An 18,608-nucleotide genomic window follows, 5' to 3' on the forward strand; every position below is an offset into this window, starting at 1 on the left:
TCTTCCCACTGCCACTGCATATGTATTGTTAAAATCTTCCTACGCAAAAAGCTCTTAAATTATATCTAATTTTTGACAAGGAAACACAGGTAATCATGGGCAAATGGATGGACACAACAATGTTGCAAATACTGTATGCTAAAGAAGCAGTTTGGTCATATGTGCCAAATCTTAAAATCTGTTTATTTTCAAATTAAGCTGTCTAGAAAGAAAGCAACTCATAACATTAGCAAAGAAATAAGATAGTAACTGAAATTTCAACACTTAAAAAGTCACAGTGGCAATTTGTAATACTGATAAATTTCACAGTAGAGTATTATACAGTTTCTTACACTTCCAAACAACATTTATGTTAGGTTAACTGAGGACTTTTAAATTGGCCCACAAAGGTGCATGTGTGTTGTAGTGGGTCTTGCAATGGACTGGCAGGACACACTAACATAAAATAATTTTCATTTTTAGCCTTTCACTTGATCCTGTCACCATGACACTAAACTGAGTTTAAAAAAAGGATTGAATATACAGTATTCATAAAGAACAACGGTGAATACTACTTACTTAAAATAAGTGCAGACATTATCATGATTTTATCCTTCTTGCTGAATTATGAAATATAATGAATTTATTCAAGAAAAGAGAAGTGAACAGTGTCATGGAAGGTGAGAAAACCAAATAGGTAGAATAATTATAATTGATAGTGTGAGGGTCACTGGTAATGGAAAAAGACGAAGAAACAGCTTCAGATTCACAAGGGCAAAGAATTTCTTCCTAAATTAAATAGATTATCAGTAAGAAGGACACAGAACATACAAGAAAATACTATAAAGTCAATTATATGAAAGGTTACTCTGTTTAGTTTCAACATGTCCTGGGCAAGAGCATATACAGCAATCAGATATGTAGACAACATGTGAGAGTAAAAAAAAATATATAAAGAGAGCAAGATGTAAAAGGGAAGAAATTGGGAAACACAGCAAGGTGTTTAAAAATGAATTTAAAAAAATATATAAATTAATGGCTCTGTGGAAAAAAAAGCTTATGCCCATTGTGCAGATTAATCACATACAGGAAAAGGCTAAAAAGGAAAAATCCAAAAATATTGGAAAACCATTGGATAAGAAAGACAGCAGCAATGGAATCACTGAATGTGTCCCTTATTAATACAATGTTCACCTTTCAATTAATCAACTATAAAGTAGTCAACAAAACATGTCACTCTGAATGTCTTCTATAATATTAAAAGCTTGAAAACAAAAATTTCATTTTTCTTCTTTTATGCCCTCTGATATGTTTTGGTGTCAGTGCTAGCTTGAAAAAGGTTGTAATTAAAACCTACTAGAAAACTTTGCAAATATCTCCTTTTGAACTAATCTCAACATTAAATGTAATAGTGGATTCAGAAAGTATTCAGACCCTTTCACTTTATGCACTCTTAAAGATTTAGATTTAATTTGAAATAGGTACATTTAGAATTTTTGTTCATCAACTAGGAGGCTCTGCCCCCTGCTCACTTTGCTTGTCCACCCCGGTTTACATATGCATTATATTCACTTTTACTTTAAAACTTTAGTAAAAACAATATTTGGAATTAACTTTTCTTCAAGATTGCATTGAATTTTGATTCCGTGTTTGGACTTACATCGTGACAACGCAACGCACAACTGCCTGTGAGTGAATATCATTTCTTTCTCTCTAATAAATAATATGATTTTCTCAAAGGTTTGTCCATGCTCTTTCTTCATCGCTTTGTCATTGACGTGTCATCTAGAACGTATTAAATTATTGTCCTGATAAAGTTTATAAGAGCTGAGAGTGCAGGAAGTATGTCTGACAAAAGCATTCACAAGACTGAGGTTGGATGACCGTGGTCTTGTTTGAAAATAGTTCTAAGTAGGGCATGACATAAAAGAATCTCATGTTAAAAGTTTCCGTCTCGCCTTCATACCGCACCAACGTTTTTGGAACCTTTTAATTCTTGCTTGCAACATAAATTAGATGATCTACAAGTCTCCGACTTATAGTTTAAATCCGAACAATATATTCAATCTCTTTTCACTGTTCTATTATTTCACAGAGTAATAATTTCTGTTTTTTTGAGCTAATGCGATCTTTCCTATCCTTTTTTTTTTGAGATTTTGGAATTTTCGTACTTCCATTATCTCTAACCTGATGTGCATGTGTACCGGTCAACATTTTTGAATTCTTGACCTTCTACTTGTTATCTACTGTTTTTCCTTTATTTCCATCCCCGGGTGTGGTAAAATCTCTTTCTCATGGGACGTATAACGCTGCTTGCGTTGTGAAGGGGGGGCTGAACGCACGCTAAGGAGATGCGGTTGGATCAGCTGCTGGCGAGCTGCATGTTCTGCTTGTCGTGCTGGGTGCTGCTCATTTAAAAGCCTGTGCAGCAGCTGTCCTTTTTCCACTTTGCGTCTCTCTGCATTGTGAATGGGGGGGTTGAACGCACACTAAGAAGATGTGGTCGGATCATCTTCTGGCGTGGTGCTGCTGGCGAGCTGCGTGTTGTGCTTGTTGCAATGTGCATCGATCATTTAAAAGTCGGTACAGCAGCTGTCCTTTTGTCTCACTGCCTTGTGTCGCAGGATGTCAAAGTGTCTCTTGCGGGACATCAAAGTGTCTTTCAAGAAGGTCATGTCTGATCTCCCCCACAAAATTTTATTTTATAATAGAGAGAGATATACACTCAATAACCCCTAGCGACAAAGTGAAAACAAGTTTTCAAAAAGGTTTGCAAATATGTTAAAAATCAAAAACTTTCTGAATACACTGTATGCAAATTACATAGTAATGCAACAGACAGAGGCTGACGCAGAGGCTTATGGGTAGTTCAAATACACATGGCGCAGTGGTATGTCATTAGCCTACTTGAAGCAAAGGGCAAATGAGGATAAAAAATAAACAAAACTCAAAAAGTAAAAAAATACTACCCACTCTTGAAATCCCTGTATGTTAAGAAGAAACAGCTGCATTCTACTTTGGCTACCTACCATACTACGTTACTGATTTTGATTCAATCAGTGTCAAATATCAAATATAATTTACTTTATAAGTTAATACTTGGTTGATAACTTGTATGTAATACATCTTGGACAGCACTGACTTAGATTCATTCTTCTAATACTGGATTGTTATTCTTATGGAATCTACTGGAAGCCAGCACTGTTTATAGCACATGAATTATGGAATTCCTGCTATTGGCTTTCAGACACAGTTTCTGCATCTTAATACCACTATTTCAGGAAAGTAATCCTATGGGACAGCTTTCATGTTTCATTTTAGTTCTAATTAAATGACCATAACACAGAGTGCATTCAATATATTTCAAAGGTGACTCTATCTTAACTTGGAATATGTTACTTTTTCTTGTTCATTTTATTTTTTGTCTTAAGAAAACTGAGTAAAAATCCTACTGAAGACTATTTAGAGGAATAACACTGTTTCTTTCAACACTTGCTACTTTGGTTTGGCCAGTACAACTTCATATAGATGTGTCAAAGGAAATCAATTCTAACAGAGGAAAAAAACATACACCTGCGCACTCTGTAATTATTTGTGTAATCAATAATCCCCAATATCCTTACAAATGTTTCCAAGGGAAAAACAAAGTGTTAAATTTAACAGATGGACAATAAATAAATCAAAGCTTTTGTATCTAGAGATTTTTCCCCTATTGGCAGATCAGAATAAATTACCATACTATTAAAAATATAATCTGTACTATGAGCCAATACAAATTTGCCTTTCCAAAAAATTTAGGTGCTCAAGAGATGTACAGAATAGATGACCATATGGGCATTCTTCATTCTAAAAAGATGTAGGTTTTAAGGGAGTTGGGAAAAATCATCTAAAGATATGAAAGAAATGTACACTTGGGCACTTTTAGACTGCCAATATACTGTATTTACCATTATAACAAATAAAACATACTAATTTATATACACCTTAGCAGCAAAAAGAAAAGATCTGCAAGTGTGCGGCAGTAGATAATTGTCAACTAAGGCCTTCAGCATTGTAGCACTTATAAAGTAAGATACAGTACCTTTTGCTTTTTTTTCTCTTTTCTTTTATCTTCAGTATCCTGCAACATCTTCTCCCTCCACAAGTCAAAGAAATAAGATGGATTTGTGTAGAATTTCAAACCTTCCTTGCCATCATCCCTGGAGGAAAACAAACAAGCAGGCTGACAGAAGGTCAAGGAAGAAAAAAATTAAGCATAAAAAATAAAATAGTTTATTGTCACTACTTTTGATTATTGCATATGTGAATAACAGAATTGTAAAATTTTTAAATTTACAGAGGAAGGATAATGGTACAGAATTTAGCAAAGAACTGATCAAAACATGTTTCTTATTGAATTGTGTATTTTTAAGCAAGCTACTACTTTTTCTTGTTTAACAGAAAAATAACTTTTAAAGTCAATACATACATTAAGTTTATTCAAAATGTGTTCTTTTACTGTAGTGCAAAATTAGGTAGGACTCCTTCAGTGTGGTAAAACTGATCCTGTGATGCACTATTACTTAAAGAAAACAAAAACTAATTGTAGATTGTGACGTACATGGCCAGCTTGGTTTTTTGAAGCCAGACCATTCTGTGTTTGTAAGCTCTTAAAAGCATAACAGTATGGAACTCAGCTCTTACTTTTCAACTTTTGATCCCTGAAGATTGTGTTGTGTTGATTCATCTAGCAAGAGAGGAGAACAATGTACAGTGGAAACTCGGGTCACGAACGTCTCGGACCACGTACAAATCAGGTTATGACCAAAAAGTTCACCAAACTTTTGCATCTGTTCATGACCACACACTTGGGTGATGAACAAGCCAGTTTCCCTTCCAGTTTGTATGGGCCGATGATTTCCGCACGTGTTCAGTCTCTCCCTGTGCAGCGAGCGAGAGAGAGAGTGCGAGAAGGCAGTTAAAGAAGGCAGTAAGGTCGAGAAGGCAGTTAAAGAATGCACCAGGCTTGTTTTTAAAGAGACTGCTTCAAGCATTGTTTTAATCTCATTGTACTTAATGAAGACTTTTTTCTATTGGATTTTAACCTCCACTTCACTTTTGTTTTTATGGGATCATTTATTTATTGAAGGATTCCGAAAGGATTCTGAAAGCACTGAACTTTATTTAACGTGGACTTTGTTTTTGATTGTTGTTTGTTGATTTTAATAAAAGCACTTGGCACTTTTTGCACCATTCGATTGCTCCAGTGCCTCACTGTCGTGCTCATCGGTAACATTACCTACAGTGATGGGTTTAAGGGCTCCCGGAAGCAAGATGGGAGCATGCAGCGCACCTGCATCCTCACAGACTTTACCTCAAAACTGTAATCTCCTCTCCACCCAGTTCCTCCTCACTTCCTTCATGCCAGAACTCAATTCATGCAAGGTTAGTTTTCTTGGTTGTTTATGGTTAGTTTTTGTATAAATTATGGATTTTTCAAATGTTCATTTGAACATCAAGTGTTTACAGAGAGCGGTTTGTAAGGCTATAGCGTGAACTCTTGCAATGTTTGTTTTCTCTGTTCAAGGTTTCAGTGTTTTTCAATGTTTTTACATTTAGTTTACTATTACGCTGTGCATTCTATGGTATAATTAACTATTTTTGTGCATAAAAATCTTTAAAAAAATATATTTACATACAGTTTGTACAGTCCGGAACAGATTAATTGTATTTACATACAATCCTATGAGGGAAATTACTTTGGGTCAAGACCAAATTGGGTTGCGACCAGAGTTTTGGAATGAATTACGGTCGTGATCCGAGGTTCCACTGTATAGTCAAGATCCTTTGATAAGATAACTGTCCAACAAAGTCTTTTGAAGTTTCTGACAAATTTTTCAAAACAATGTGGATCTATAGTCAGGTTGTCTGGGACAGTCGAGAGATGCAAACAATCCTCATATCTGGCCATAAAAGTCTTGTCTCTATTTAAACCATGTTGGAATGTGTTAAATTTTAGCATGAGTTTAACTTCCCATTCTTTTCTCCCTTGCAGTGTTCTGAAGTTGCCCATAAGCACTATGACTTCAAAGTCCCTCTCAGAGTGTCCATGTCTGTTAAAGTGGGCTGCTAGAGGAACATCTCTGTTGCCACGTTTAATGTGGAACTTGTGTAAATTCATTCTTTGGTGTAGTATTTGTCCAGTTTCTCCTACATAGAGTGTACAGAGGACATTTTTTACATCTATTCTGTAGGCAGGGAGATGTGCCATTTTCTGTTGGTTCATTTAGAGAGCTTCGGACAATTAGTTGCCAGGGGTTTGGTAGTTGTCTTTATCACAGTGGATGGCTTTTAAAACTCCACAGTAAAAGGAAAAGCTTTATCGAAAAAAGAAATAAATAGTTATTTTTGACTTATTAAACTATAGAACACAAGCAGACAAATGCTTCGGAAGAAAATGTAATCTGTGTGTATTAAGAGAATCCAAGAGTCTTGAAATAACAAGTAAGGACAAGAATTCTGTGTAAATGAAAACCAATTATCACTTCAGAGGCACTGCAATGAGTGATTCAATTATATTAATCCCTGCTGGGAAGCATTTTTACTTGCTAAGCCATCATGCCCATGCAACACAAACAGCTGAGATTAAACAAACAAGAGCATTAAACAACCAGCGCTAGCAATTTAGCTTAGAAGGTGGTTAGAAAGAACCATACGAATTGATCAACTCCTTTGTGAACTACGAGGTCCTGAGTCAAAGATCTTTAATACAACACTTATTTGACACATCACATTAATAAGGTAAAAAATGGAGTATTAATGAGCATTATTACCGTTATTCTGTCAGCTTTCAAGCATCGTGTTCAGAATGAAAAGTAACTTTTCATCAAATGAACCCCACAACATAGCGAGAGGAGGCTTATAGAAGCATAGGGTGAACAGAGCCTTTTACCTGGAGTCATTATAGCTAGAACTCTAAAAAAAGGATCTAACAAAGAGCTCCTCTCTATGATGCCATAAATTAGAAATGCAGTGATGAGAGAAATACTGTATATTCTTAATCAAAAACATTATGTGCTCAAATTAACTGACTGCTTTTTCAGAAATGTTTCAATGTATGCATGCTTCTTGCTCACCTGTAAGGTGTCAGTATGTTTAGAGGAGGAGGCTGCTCACATATGTCATATGTTTCCTGTAACGGAATTGGCAATGTTCTGCGATCAAACAGTTGCTGGTCCTGGATAGTAGAACTTCGGAAGGCTTTCCTCATGGTAATGTCCTGCAAGGAAACTAGAAGACAAAGGACAGACATATATTAGTCAAATGTATATACAAGGATAATTTTCTAACAAGAATCCATTAAACTGTGCTCTGAAGTAATGTGCAACATGGTTCTAATACGTCCTGTTACAAGAAACAGTCTAACATTTGATAATTTCATAATGACTCTTCTTTAAAAAAATATATATTTTTAAAAGCATTTATTCCAGACACTCATTAATTCCCATAAGCTGTTATACTGTACGAATGTGAATAAAAGCCAAACAAACTGTTTCGATTCACACACCCAGATAGTCAAACTACATAAAATGGCTGAGCAAATAAAGCATAAAGGCTGCAATAACAAGTTCTTCCTCTGTTTTTTTTAGCTTTAGCTTGAATAAAAATTGTCACAGAGAAAAGAAAAATTAAAAACAATCTAATATATCTACAGTGTATCTGGAAAGTATTCACAGCACATTACTTTTTCCACATTTTGTTATGTTACAGCCTTATTCCAAAATGGATTAAATTCATTTTTTTTCCTCAGAATTCCACACAACACCCCATAATGACAACGTGAAAAAGGTTTACTTGAAGTCTTGCAAATTTATTAAAAATTAAAAAATTGAGAAATCACATGTACATAAGTATTCACAGCCTTTGCTCAATACTTTGTCGATGCACCTTTGCCAGCAATTACAGCCTCAAGTCTTTTTGAATATGATGTCACAAGTTTGGCACACCTATCCTTGGCCAGTTTCGCCCATTCCTCTTTGCAGCACCTCTCAAGCTCAGGTTGGATGGGAAGCGTCGGTGCACAACCATTTTAAGATCTCTCCTGAGATGTTCAATCGGATTCAAGTGTGGGTTCTGGCTGGGCCACTCAAGGACATTCACAGAGTTGTTCTGAAGCCACTCCTTTGATATCTTGGCTGTGTGCTTAGGGTCGTTGTCCTGCTGAAAGATGAACCGTCGCCCCAGTCTGAGGTCAAGAGCTCTCTGGAGCAGGTTTTCATCCAGGATGTCTCTGTACATTGCTGCAGTCATCTTTCCCTTTATCCAGACTAGTCTCCCAGTTCCTGCTGCTGGAATACATCCCCACAGCATGATGCTGCTACCACCATGCTTCACTGTAGGGATGGTATTGGCCTGGTAATGAGCGGTGTCTGGTTTCCTCCAATCGTGACGCCTGGCAATCACACCAAACAGTTCAATCTTTGTCTCATCAGACCAGAGAATTTTGTTTCTCATGGTCCGAGAGTCCTTCAGGTGCCTTTTGGCAAACTCCAGGCGGGCTGCCATGTGCCTTTTACTAAGGCAGGGCTCTAGAGTGCGACCAATTTGGTTGCACGTGCGACCTAATTTCTCAATGGTGCGACTAAAAAAAATCAAAGGTTGCACTGGTGCGACCAGCCGTTTGAGGGGGAAAAAAAAACAAAACTCTGTGACTCTTAAAGTCTCCCTGTTGTTCAACAACAGACACACATTAGGCCCATATCGTGGTCTAAACCAATCAGAGATAGTGAAGGGCGGATCCCGCCCCCACTCTGATTGGCCGTGGTCCAGATATTCCTGTACGTGTGTGTATGTTTGAAAATGCATGTGATGCAGTCAGACAGAGAGAGGTGAGTAGCCCATCAGGTAAACAGTGGATGTAGCCGCGGATTATGAGAGAAGATGAAAAGAACGATTGACAGCTTTTTCGTTAAGAATGTTAAGTTAGGGCCTGATCCGTCCGAAAATCATAACCAATGCTCTGACACGGAGCCATCAACCTCCCAAGTTATAGCAAGCCCTGGTCCGGAGACGGCATTAGATAATGAGCCACATACGATCGAGTCCGAGCCCACTGAAATTAAAAGGGGTAAAGTGTATACATTTCGAAAAGAGTGGCTTGACCAGTTTCCCTGGCTAAGATACAGTAAAGCCGATAATATAATGCACTGTATTTACTGTAAAGAGTGTGGGAAGACCATGGCCGGCAGTAGTGCATTTGTGACTGGTTCTAATACATTTAGAATTGAAATGCTGAAAAAGCACAATGCATCTATAAAACACATTACATGCCGCGATAAATGCACTGCTCAAGTGTCCCCTCTCCCCGCTGCCTTTCAGCGGCAGGCAGCAGCAAACAGATCATCAGACGAGGCCGAGATGATAATTAAGTTTAACGTTGCCTACAATATTGCAAAAGAAGAACTTCCCTTCACTAAATTCAAGTCCGAAATAATTCTTATGAAGAAAAATGGCTTGAACGTAAACCCGACGTACAGCAATGATGTCGCGCGCCCAATTTATAGGAGTCATCACAGATACATTGAAAAAAAAGACGTCTGTGCAAATTGCGAACAGTGCGTACATGGCATTCCTGATCGACGGAGACACAGATATCGCCACAAAGGAATGCGTCATTGTGTACGGTCGTATCTTGCGGAGAGGAAGACCGGTGAATATACTTATTGGACACATTGAGGTCGAGCATGCTCATGCCCAAGTCTGGAAGATTTTGATGCTAGAGAGAGTGTGGCCAGCTGGTTTAGTCAAGGCCAAAGATCAAGAAGGCCAAACTACAGGAGTACAGACTGCAATGGAGGATAGTCCATAAGACATTGAGCCATGAGATGTTCAGTTTGAAGCCCTTAAAACACTTAATTTAGATTTTCTTTTTAGTTAATTTATCTTGAGATTTTTTAAGTTTAAATTTCAGCTCAGTAAAGCACTTTAAGCACCAACACTTTTTCAGTAAGTTACCTTTCTTGTAGAATTGTGCTTGCCTTCAAATAAAGAACTTTATATTGACCAGATTGTTAGTTAATCATTTACAAGTCAATATTGCCTATATGGACAGCGATTTAATTAAATAAATAAATAAATAAATAAATAAATAAATAAATAAATAAAGTGAACTTGTAAAACTGTGGTGTTAAATGTGATGCGGTTGAAAATTTGGGTGCACCTAACTTTTGTGCTGGTGCACCTAAGAAAAAAAGTTAGGAGCACCAGTGCAACAAGTTAGTCTAGAGCCCTGTAAGGAGTGGCTTCCGTCTGGCCACTCTACCATACAAGTCTGATTGGTGGATTGCTGCAGAGATGGTTGTCATTCTGGAAGGTTCTCCTCTCTTAACAGAGGACCTCTGGAGCTCTGACAGAGTGACCATCGGCCCTGACTAAGGCCCTTCTCCCCCGATTGCTCAGTTTAGATGGCCGGCCAGCTCTAGGAAGAGTCTTGGTGGTTTCGAAATTCTTCCACTTACGAATGATGGATGTCACTATGACCTTCAAAGCAGCAGAAATTTTTCATTAACCTTCTCTAGATTTGTGCCTCAAGACAATCCTGTCTCAGAGGTCTACAGACAATTCCTTTGACTTCATGCTTGGTTTGTGCTCTGACAACTGTGGGACCTTATATAGACAGGTGTGTGCCTTTCCAAATCATGTCCAATCAACTGAATTTACCACAGGTGGACTCCAATTTAGCTGCAGAAACATCTCAAGGATGATCAGGGGAAACAGGATGCACCTGAGCTCAATTTTGTTGTGTGTAGAATTCTGAGGAAAAAATTAATTTAATCCATTTTGGAATAAGGCTGTAACATAACAAAATGTGGAAAAAGTGATGTGCTGTGAATACTTTCTGGATGCACTGTATATATTCATGGCTCTTTGTCAAGAATATGTGTTAGGGTTTCTTACTCCTTTTCCACATTTGTACCAGGTGCCATCCTAAAATCCCAGTGGAAGCAAGGAAGCGAAGCTCCTGGTGATCCCATCCCAGATTATAGACACAAGATTCTTTATAATTCCAAAACAACCAGGAGTGCACCAATTAGGACCAGGACCCTAAAATCATCTCTTCTCTACAAGTTTGGATGAGCTTATTTGAAATCCTAGAAGTGCTGTAATACCTGCAAAGGTGTTGCATGTCAGGAGGACTGTCCCCCTCTCATCCAAGTATAAATTTATGCCTTCATTTCACTCTCATGATTTCAGAGCTATATTTTTACCCAACAACTCCTCTCCACAGAGTACAAAATGAGGATTTCTTCCCTCATGCTCTCCTTTTTGGTCTATACAAATATATCCCAGACATCTATTTGACTAAAACCATTTAATTTAATTTAGTTTCATGGTAAGCAATTCACTATCCAAGTGACACTGTTTACAATAATACATACACATATAACATCAGGCTTGGCTAAACAGGTGATTTATTGTTCTGTCTTTTTAGGTCCACAGTCTTACAACTATGGGCCCGATACACTAAGTGACAATTTTTCTTTAACTGTCCCCATAGTCTAAAAATGTAGATCAGTGTTGATACACTGCTAGGCAGGTAAAAATAAGCTAAAGTAACAGTGCTTATTTAATTGAAGGAAAGAAAACCGACAACTACAGAAAAACAAGTCTTTTCAGCTGGAGGACTAGCAAGAGTCACAATTCACTCAGGGAGTTCTTAATTTGCAATTATAATATTATACAGAATCAAAATAAAGTTTATCCACATCCGTTCTTAGTACAAATGCTGTATGTCTTTAAATTTTAATTTAACAAAGACATACTAGAGTACAACAAATGTTCCCTGCAAGCCAAAGAGCAGGATTTTCACAGTATTAATCTCCCTTGAGGTTAACATCAACTCACAGTGTCATGGAAGTGACTTTTTTTTTATTCTTGCATATGAATATTATATAACATAAGAGAACAGGGGAATAAAAAAGATAAAATGTTATATTCTGAAATAGTGTTATTATGAAAATAATTCAATGCTGCTTTTTGTTTTTTCCAGGATGTATTCTATTCCCATGCCCACTCTTAATAATTTGTGCATGTCGGCTGCAGGGCATGAGCTAAAGTTTAGAACAGTGCAGACAAACTGGGGAGCATACTGTATTTATTAAAGTCGCTCAATTCCCCTCATGCTCACTCCGTCTTTCCATTTGGTCTCAGGTTCTGAATGCGTTTAGTGTTTAATATTGCTTGTTTCTGTCATGAGTTCCTAGATTTCTATAACCTTGTAGATAGAAATAAATGTTTCATTTTTATCAGTGTTTTGTGTGTTTTCTATTTGGGTGTAGTTAATTAATCACGCTGCCAGATTCTGCATTCAGTGCTGCTAGTGCTAAGATGTGAAATCATGGCTGTCATCCCATTTTAAAGTGATCAGTCCATTGGAAGATTGCCTAAACCTTGTGTAAAAATAAAGGGAAGGCTCTCTCAAACATAAAGTACTGTATTTCTTTATTACTTCAAGCTAAGCTAATGTTTAGTTTTTAGCTTTAATCTGTCTAAGTGATTTTGACTTTTGATTACACCAATTTAAATATGACATCTGTTTTTTGTTTTGTTACTGTACTAAACTATTCCCTTAATGACTATATGTTTTGTCAATTCCCATTAAAAGAAATCTCTTGCTACTAAAAAAAAAGCTAAAACATAGTAAATTGACTAATTTCATGGAAATTCTAGATGGATTTGACAGATGGAGTCTTAACCTTTAATCATTATCAGGATTGCAAATAGGTTTTGTTTTCTTTTTAGCCTTGATCATTTGTTTGCCTTTGGTTTATAATTTTTTTTCCTTTCTCACTTCCCATTTCACTCATTAAGGCTCTCTGATTCTGTGATCAATTACTGGAATGTCTTGTGTAGGTAGACATGTGCTGCCACAGCTACCTTTGCTCCGAAGTTCCCTGCTAGCAGCAATGTTATTTGGGTCCCTTTATGCTTTCCCTTTTGTAATGGCTGTGGTCTCTTTACCTTTTTCTGATTCTTTTAATTTTCTACTTCAATGACTTTTTTCTGAACTTGGAATTTTGGATTGTGGACGTTTTGAAGATTTTTTCATTTTGTGTTCTTTTCCTTTTTTAATTTTTTGGATTTAGTGTTTTTAAATTTTGCTTTCTTAATATGTAACTTAATAATTTAAATGAGAAAATTTTTTGATTTGATGCAGCATTTTAACAGTTCCTTTGGCCTTCCCATTTAGGTTCTGATTATAACAATCAGAAGTGGTGAAGTAAAGATGATTGCTTGCATGAGACAACCGTTTTGATAGAGTGGAAACAGGAGATGGCATGGGCAGATCAGAATTCAGTTCACACAATTGGGAATACTCATATTAAATAAACAAAGATCAGCATATGCACCTAGAATTGTGGTTGAAAAAAACAGAGAAATAGAAATACACTAGAGAAAAAAGTCATGAGCCTAAAATGTTATATCATTACCAAAATCAAAAAAGAGATGAGATATACTGTAATTTATAGTCAGAGGTAGTACTAGGGTGTTGTACTGTGTTATCCATTATGCATGTAATGAGAAGTCAAGAAAATGTCACCTTTGATTAGCTAACTAAAAAGATTACAATATGCAAGCTTTTGAAGCAACTCAGGCCTCTTCTTACATCTTGCCTGAAGAAGGGGCCTAAGTTAGCTCGAAAGCTTGCATATAGTCAGAGGGTAGAAAATGCTGTCAAAACCAGTAATTCAGAAAGATCACAAGAAAAACACTAATTTTTTTTGTTCATGAATTTAAAGCTTGGATGACCAGTAATGCATTGCAGTAATGATGTCACACAATACACCCCAATTGTTAAGGCTAGCAATGGCATAGTAATTGTCAACAAATCTATCTAAGGAAAACAAAGGGAGAACGCAAATCAAATTTAACAATAGACCAATTGATTCTATGACATTCAAAACCTCAAGAACTATGGAACAATTTTTAAGAGCCAGGGAAAAGTTGGAAAAATAAAAATGATAACCCTGATCAATACAAAAGACACTTTTGCACCTCATTGTCTTTAAACAAAGCAGCCGCACATTAGTGCTACAGAGGATCCAAGCGCTGCCGGGCAGCAGTAATAGAAGGCAACAGCTGTTACTATCGGGCAACACCTAAATTGACAGTAAACGGACAATGGGAGATAATGGGATAGCACACAAAAAGTATTGGGAAACTAGGCACGATACCACAAGTATGAAAAAATAATTATTACTGGTAGGTAATAGTTAAGTATTTTGGTTTGCAGTGCATATTGAAATATATAAACATTTGTTTGAAACTGTCATTAAGCAAGCTACTGAAATGGTTAAATAATTGTATTAGGAGGAAGATTGATGTAATACACAAAATGTTCTAAAAAGATTACTAAGAGATCAGAAGATATCTTGTAAACAACAAGACTGGACATTAGTTACACATAGGAATTTAAAGGGTGGTGGCTAAACCTAAATTATAAGACAATATCAAGAATATAGTAACACAGGCTTTTATTTTTAATAAGTTATTTGGGTGTAGACCAATGTTCCCTCTAAGGAGTAGCATATAGTGAGCAAAAAACATTGTTCATGAGCGACATTTTGTTTAAGCTAAAAATTTATGAGCACCAATTTTCGCGATAAGTACGAGCGACGGCGTCTGAATGAGCGATCGTGCGGGAAGTATGAGCGACGCTCTGAATTCGTGTGAGCGATCGCTCACGTGCTCAGCTTAGAGGGAACATTGGTGTAGACCAACAAACCAACCACAGTAAATGTATGTATTGATTGACACTGTTATGTAAATTCAGTTTCTTATAAAGCAGACCTATACCCTTAATATTTTGATCATTCTAACCATGTTGTATAAAAAGACTGCTGTGAAGGATCCTGCCTTTTCAGCATGTTGCTGCAAGGGTAAATAAATGATGCAGATGGCCAAGCTTTCTCTTGCCTGATTAATGATTCAAAAAGGTTTTTATCAAACTTGTCCTGGTAGAGGATGTGTTTCATTCTTTAATTAATATGTTTGCTTTGTACCACACAAATAACACTCACCTAACAATTTTTGTAACTTTAAGGGCAACAACGTTAGTTATGTCATCACCTTTTGTGTGGGGGTAATTTCCAATATCACCAAAGACATACATGATTGGCAATTCAACTGTATGTTGTCATTGTCTATGAGTGTGTGTGTCCATGACTGAGCTCTGAGATAGGCTCCAAATCCAAAGCCTGTGAACCATAATCAGATTAAGCTAGCTTGTGAATGTTGTTTTGCTTTGGGATTTTTACCTATTTAGGCTATTCCAATAAAAAGGATTCCTAGTATCACTTTTTACAGTATTCAGGATTTCATCACTTATCAGATTGCTAGAAAGAAATGTACAGTTCTTTAAGAATTTAATCAAGCAATTTTAAGAGAAAGTGTACAGACATTTTATTGGCCCCAATGACTATGCTTTCTGCTTTAATCACTCATTGTATTTAAATGATAAGTTTGGTATTTTTTACATTCGAAAGCTGCTTCAAAGTGGACACAACTGGTATGTTTTAAGGCTTTTTCATTCATAGATAGACCCATGTATCCAATAGTCTCATTGTAAACTGCACTAACAGACAACAACGTTTGAAAATAAAAAAAAACGCTCAACTTTAGAACACATTTTTATGTGACAAATTAATATATACCATGATAGTGAAGAGATAAATTTGACTTGAAAAATACTAATGTTATCCTTTAACATTACTTCGGGAATGTAGATTTCCAAAAAACAAAACAAAAAAAATAAAATAAATAAAAACAAAAACAAGTCAGACCCAGATGTTGAATATTCTGCTAAACAGATACATAGGAATTTTTTTAATTATGCAGTTAATATAGAAGCTATTGGGTTTATATAAGAAAAATAGCCTGAACACTTGGAAAATAACAGTTGATGATCAATCTGGTTTCCTAAATATCTGTGGAATGTAACTTGTTCATTATCTGCCTATTTGGTTAAGTAGGTAGTAGTACTTAATATGCAGGTTCTGCTGCAACAATAAATAACTTAATTTTGTAAATTCTGTTTAGTACTTTAGGTCGTAAAAAGAAAATACAGAGATCATTGATATATTTAATTTTTTTTACAACATTACCATCCATCAATCTTCCCATCCCAAATATCCAGAGCAGGCTCAAAGGGAAGCTTGGGTCTATCCCAGCTAGCATCAGGTGCAAGGTGGGATCACTGCTAAAAATAAGCATAAACTAAGTCATAAAGAGTGTGTGCCACAAAACTGATATGACCTGTATGTTGGACTCTCCTTTGAGAAATGCTGACAGACACAATGAAAAGTGTAATCTCTCCATTATTTAGAAATTGAGGTATGGAACAGGTGTGGCCATCTCTGATTCTGGAGAGTGACAGCAGTTACAGGTTTTCATTCTAACCATTTTCTTAATTAGTGACTAGTTTTTGTTAACTAATTAACTTCATTTAATTTAATTACTATTTAAGACTCAGACCCTTTAAATAAGGGGTGAGCAATGTCGGTCCTGGTGGGCTGCAGTGGCTTCAGGTTTTTATCCCCACACAACTACTTCATTAGAAATCATTCATTGCTGATGAAGCACTTATTGCTCAAGTGACATTTTTCCGATTCATTTTAGTAGTCTCACTTGTTAAAATTTTGACCCCTTAACTGCTTATTTTAGTTTTAAACAGCTGTACTCATTGTTTTAACTAATCCTTATTATCAATAAGTTGCAAATAATAAAGGAACCAGTACTTCTACATCTAGCTTGTCTTGATTTCCATCTGTGAGTGTTCATCATTCACTATTTGGTTTAATTAAGTACTTAAGGAAACTGAGGAGAAAGCGAATAACTGAAAATTACTCATCCGTTTTAGGCTACAAATGACTTGGATGATACATGTATTATTAGAAAGGGAAAAAATTATGATTTAAGACTAAACTGACATGGTCATGAAAGTAAATGAGATTTGGCTTCTAATTAAGCAACTAAGTTGGAACATAAACCAGCAGCCACTGCGGCTCTCCAGGATCAGAGTTGGCCAGCCCTAGATTCTAGACCACAAGGGAAAGGGCTGAGAGAGTTTAGCTGGTTTAAATATCAAGAGAGCCACTTCTTCAACCAGATTGTCAGGGCTACAAATGTCCAAGCCAACCACCAAATAATTATTTTCCAATTGCCAAAAATATGAATTAAAACACCAAAACATTTTGCTCTCTCCTCTTGCTAAGCACATTGTGACGCAACATACTGAGTTGAGGCAAGGGTCAACCCAAAAATCAACTGTTTTAACATTAAGGGTTGTTTCTAATGTGGAAGAGTAGAAAATGATCTACAATACTGTCATATATGCCTGAAAAATTAAAAAGTAAGCTTTTATTATGTTTTACCTCAAGTGAGTCAACCACCAACTTACACAAGTCTCTATTAAGATTCAGGGATAAGGCTCTGTTGTGTATGACATTAATAGCCATTCCAGAATTGTGTGAATGCTGATAACACTCAGACTCCTTCTGTAAGCCTGTATGTACTCATTGTTGTTAAGCAGGAAGGAGAAGTCCGACATGTAAGTTCAATTTCACACAGCACAATACATTGGAATCTATGCTAATGATCTGAAGTTCACTCATTTGATGACTATGACACTGCAGCAGTGAAATAACTTGGGACCCATATGACAGCTCTTGATGAATTCTCTTGTGAGTGTGCAGATGTTTCAGCAAGAAATCTTACACATCTGACAACTCTGCATCATACATGCAGTAACAGAGGGGGTAGCATAAGTGTTCAAAACCTTCATAATTAGAGAAAGTACATTTTTACTGACCTTGCAGAAAGAGACAGCACAACATATTAATCTGTGGTATTATTATTATTTTAAACTTGGCTGACACCTTTATCCAATGCAACTTGCACGAAGAACACAATTTATTACATGTGTATGGTTTTAAAGTTTGAGCACAGACAGATGACATGCTCATGGTTACATTCTGAGTCACCAAAAGGGAGTGAATAAGCAACCTTGTGAATTTCCCCTTGGGATTAATAAAGTATCTATCTATCTATCTATCTATCTATCTATCTATCTATCTATCTACTAGTGGTTTTAAGTCCAGTACTACATCACACTTCCTGCTTACAGTACATGCTTGACACTCACAGTGATCATGGTCTTCGACCCGTCTCCTTTCCTTTCCATACTAAAAATCTCACTGCAAATCATGTTGTTCATAAGCCATCTTACAGCAATTCCATTAATGGTGTTTCTATGCATTCCTTTTGTTTTTTTTCCATTGATTTTACCCAGCAATTCAACACATCCAATGGCCAGATCTGTGATGATGTCCCCCAGATAATTTAAATGATCTATTCTTTATCTCAGTAATTGCATTTTCACCTTAGCTCTTTTTAATACTCCTTAATTTGTTACTTTTATCAGTGCATGAAATTTTAGTATTCATGCAATAAAACACATGTCACAACTCTCTAATCCAACTTCCATTGTTTTGCTTGCAGTCCATTTTTCACAGCTGTATATTAAAGACAGACCAAATATAACAGGTTATAATGTTCATCTATGGTTTCATTGTTATGTGTTAGTTTATGCA

General features: G+C 36.3%; 1 protein-coding gene across 4 annotated transcripts in view; it reads right to left on the reverse strand.

Annotated features, from left to right (window-relative positions):
- wasf1 (WASP family member 1) overlaps nt 1–18,608 on the reverse strand; it is a 421,986-nt gene that overhangs the window by 75,215 nt on the left and 328,163 nt on the right. For all 4 annotated transcript variants that reach the window (XM_039747922.1, XM_039747920.1, XM_039747921.1 and 1 more), the window contains 2 exons: nt 7,095–7,248; nt 4,061–4,178 (listed from right to left, as the gene is read on the reverse strand). In XM_039747922.1, the coding sequence (XP_039603856.1) occupies nt 4,061–4,178; nt 7,095–7,248 (272 nt within the window). The remainder of the gene's footprint in view (nt 1–4,060; nt 4,179–7,094; nt 7,249–18,608) is intronic.

Source organism: Polypterus senegalus, chromosome 3 (genome assembly GCF_016835505.1).
Source record: "Polypterus senegalus isolate Bchr_013 chromosome 3, ASM1683550v1, whole genome shotgun sequence".
NCBI lineage: Eukaryota > Metazoa > Chordata > Cladistia > Polypteriformes > Polypteridae > Polypterus > Polypterus senegalus.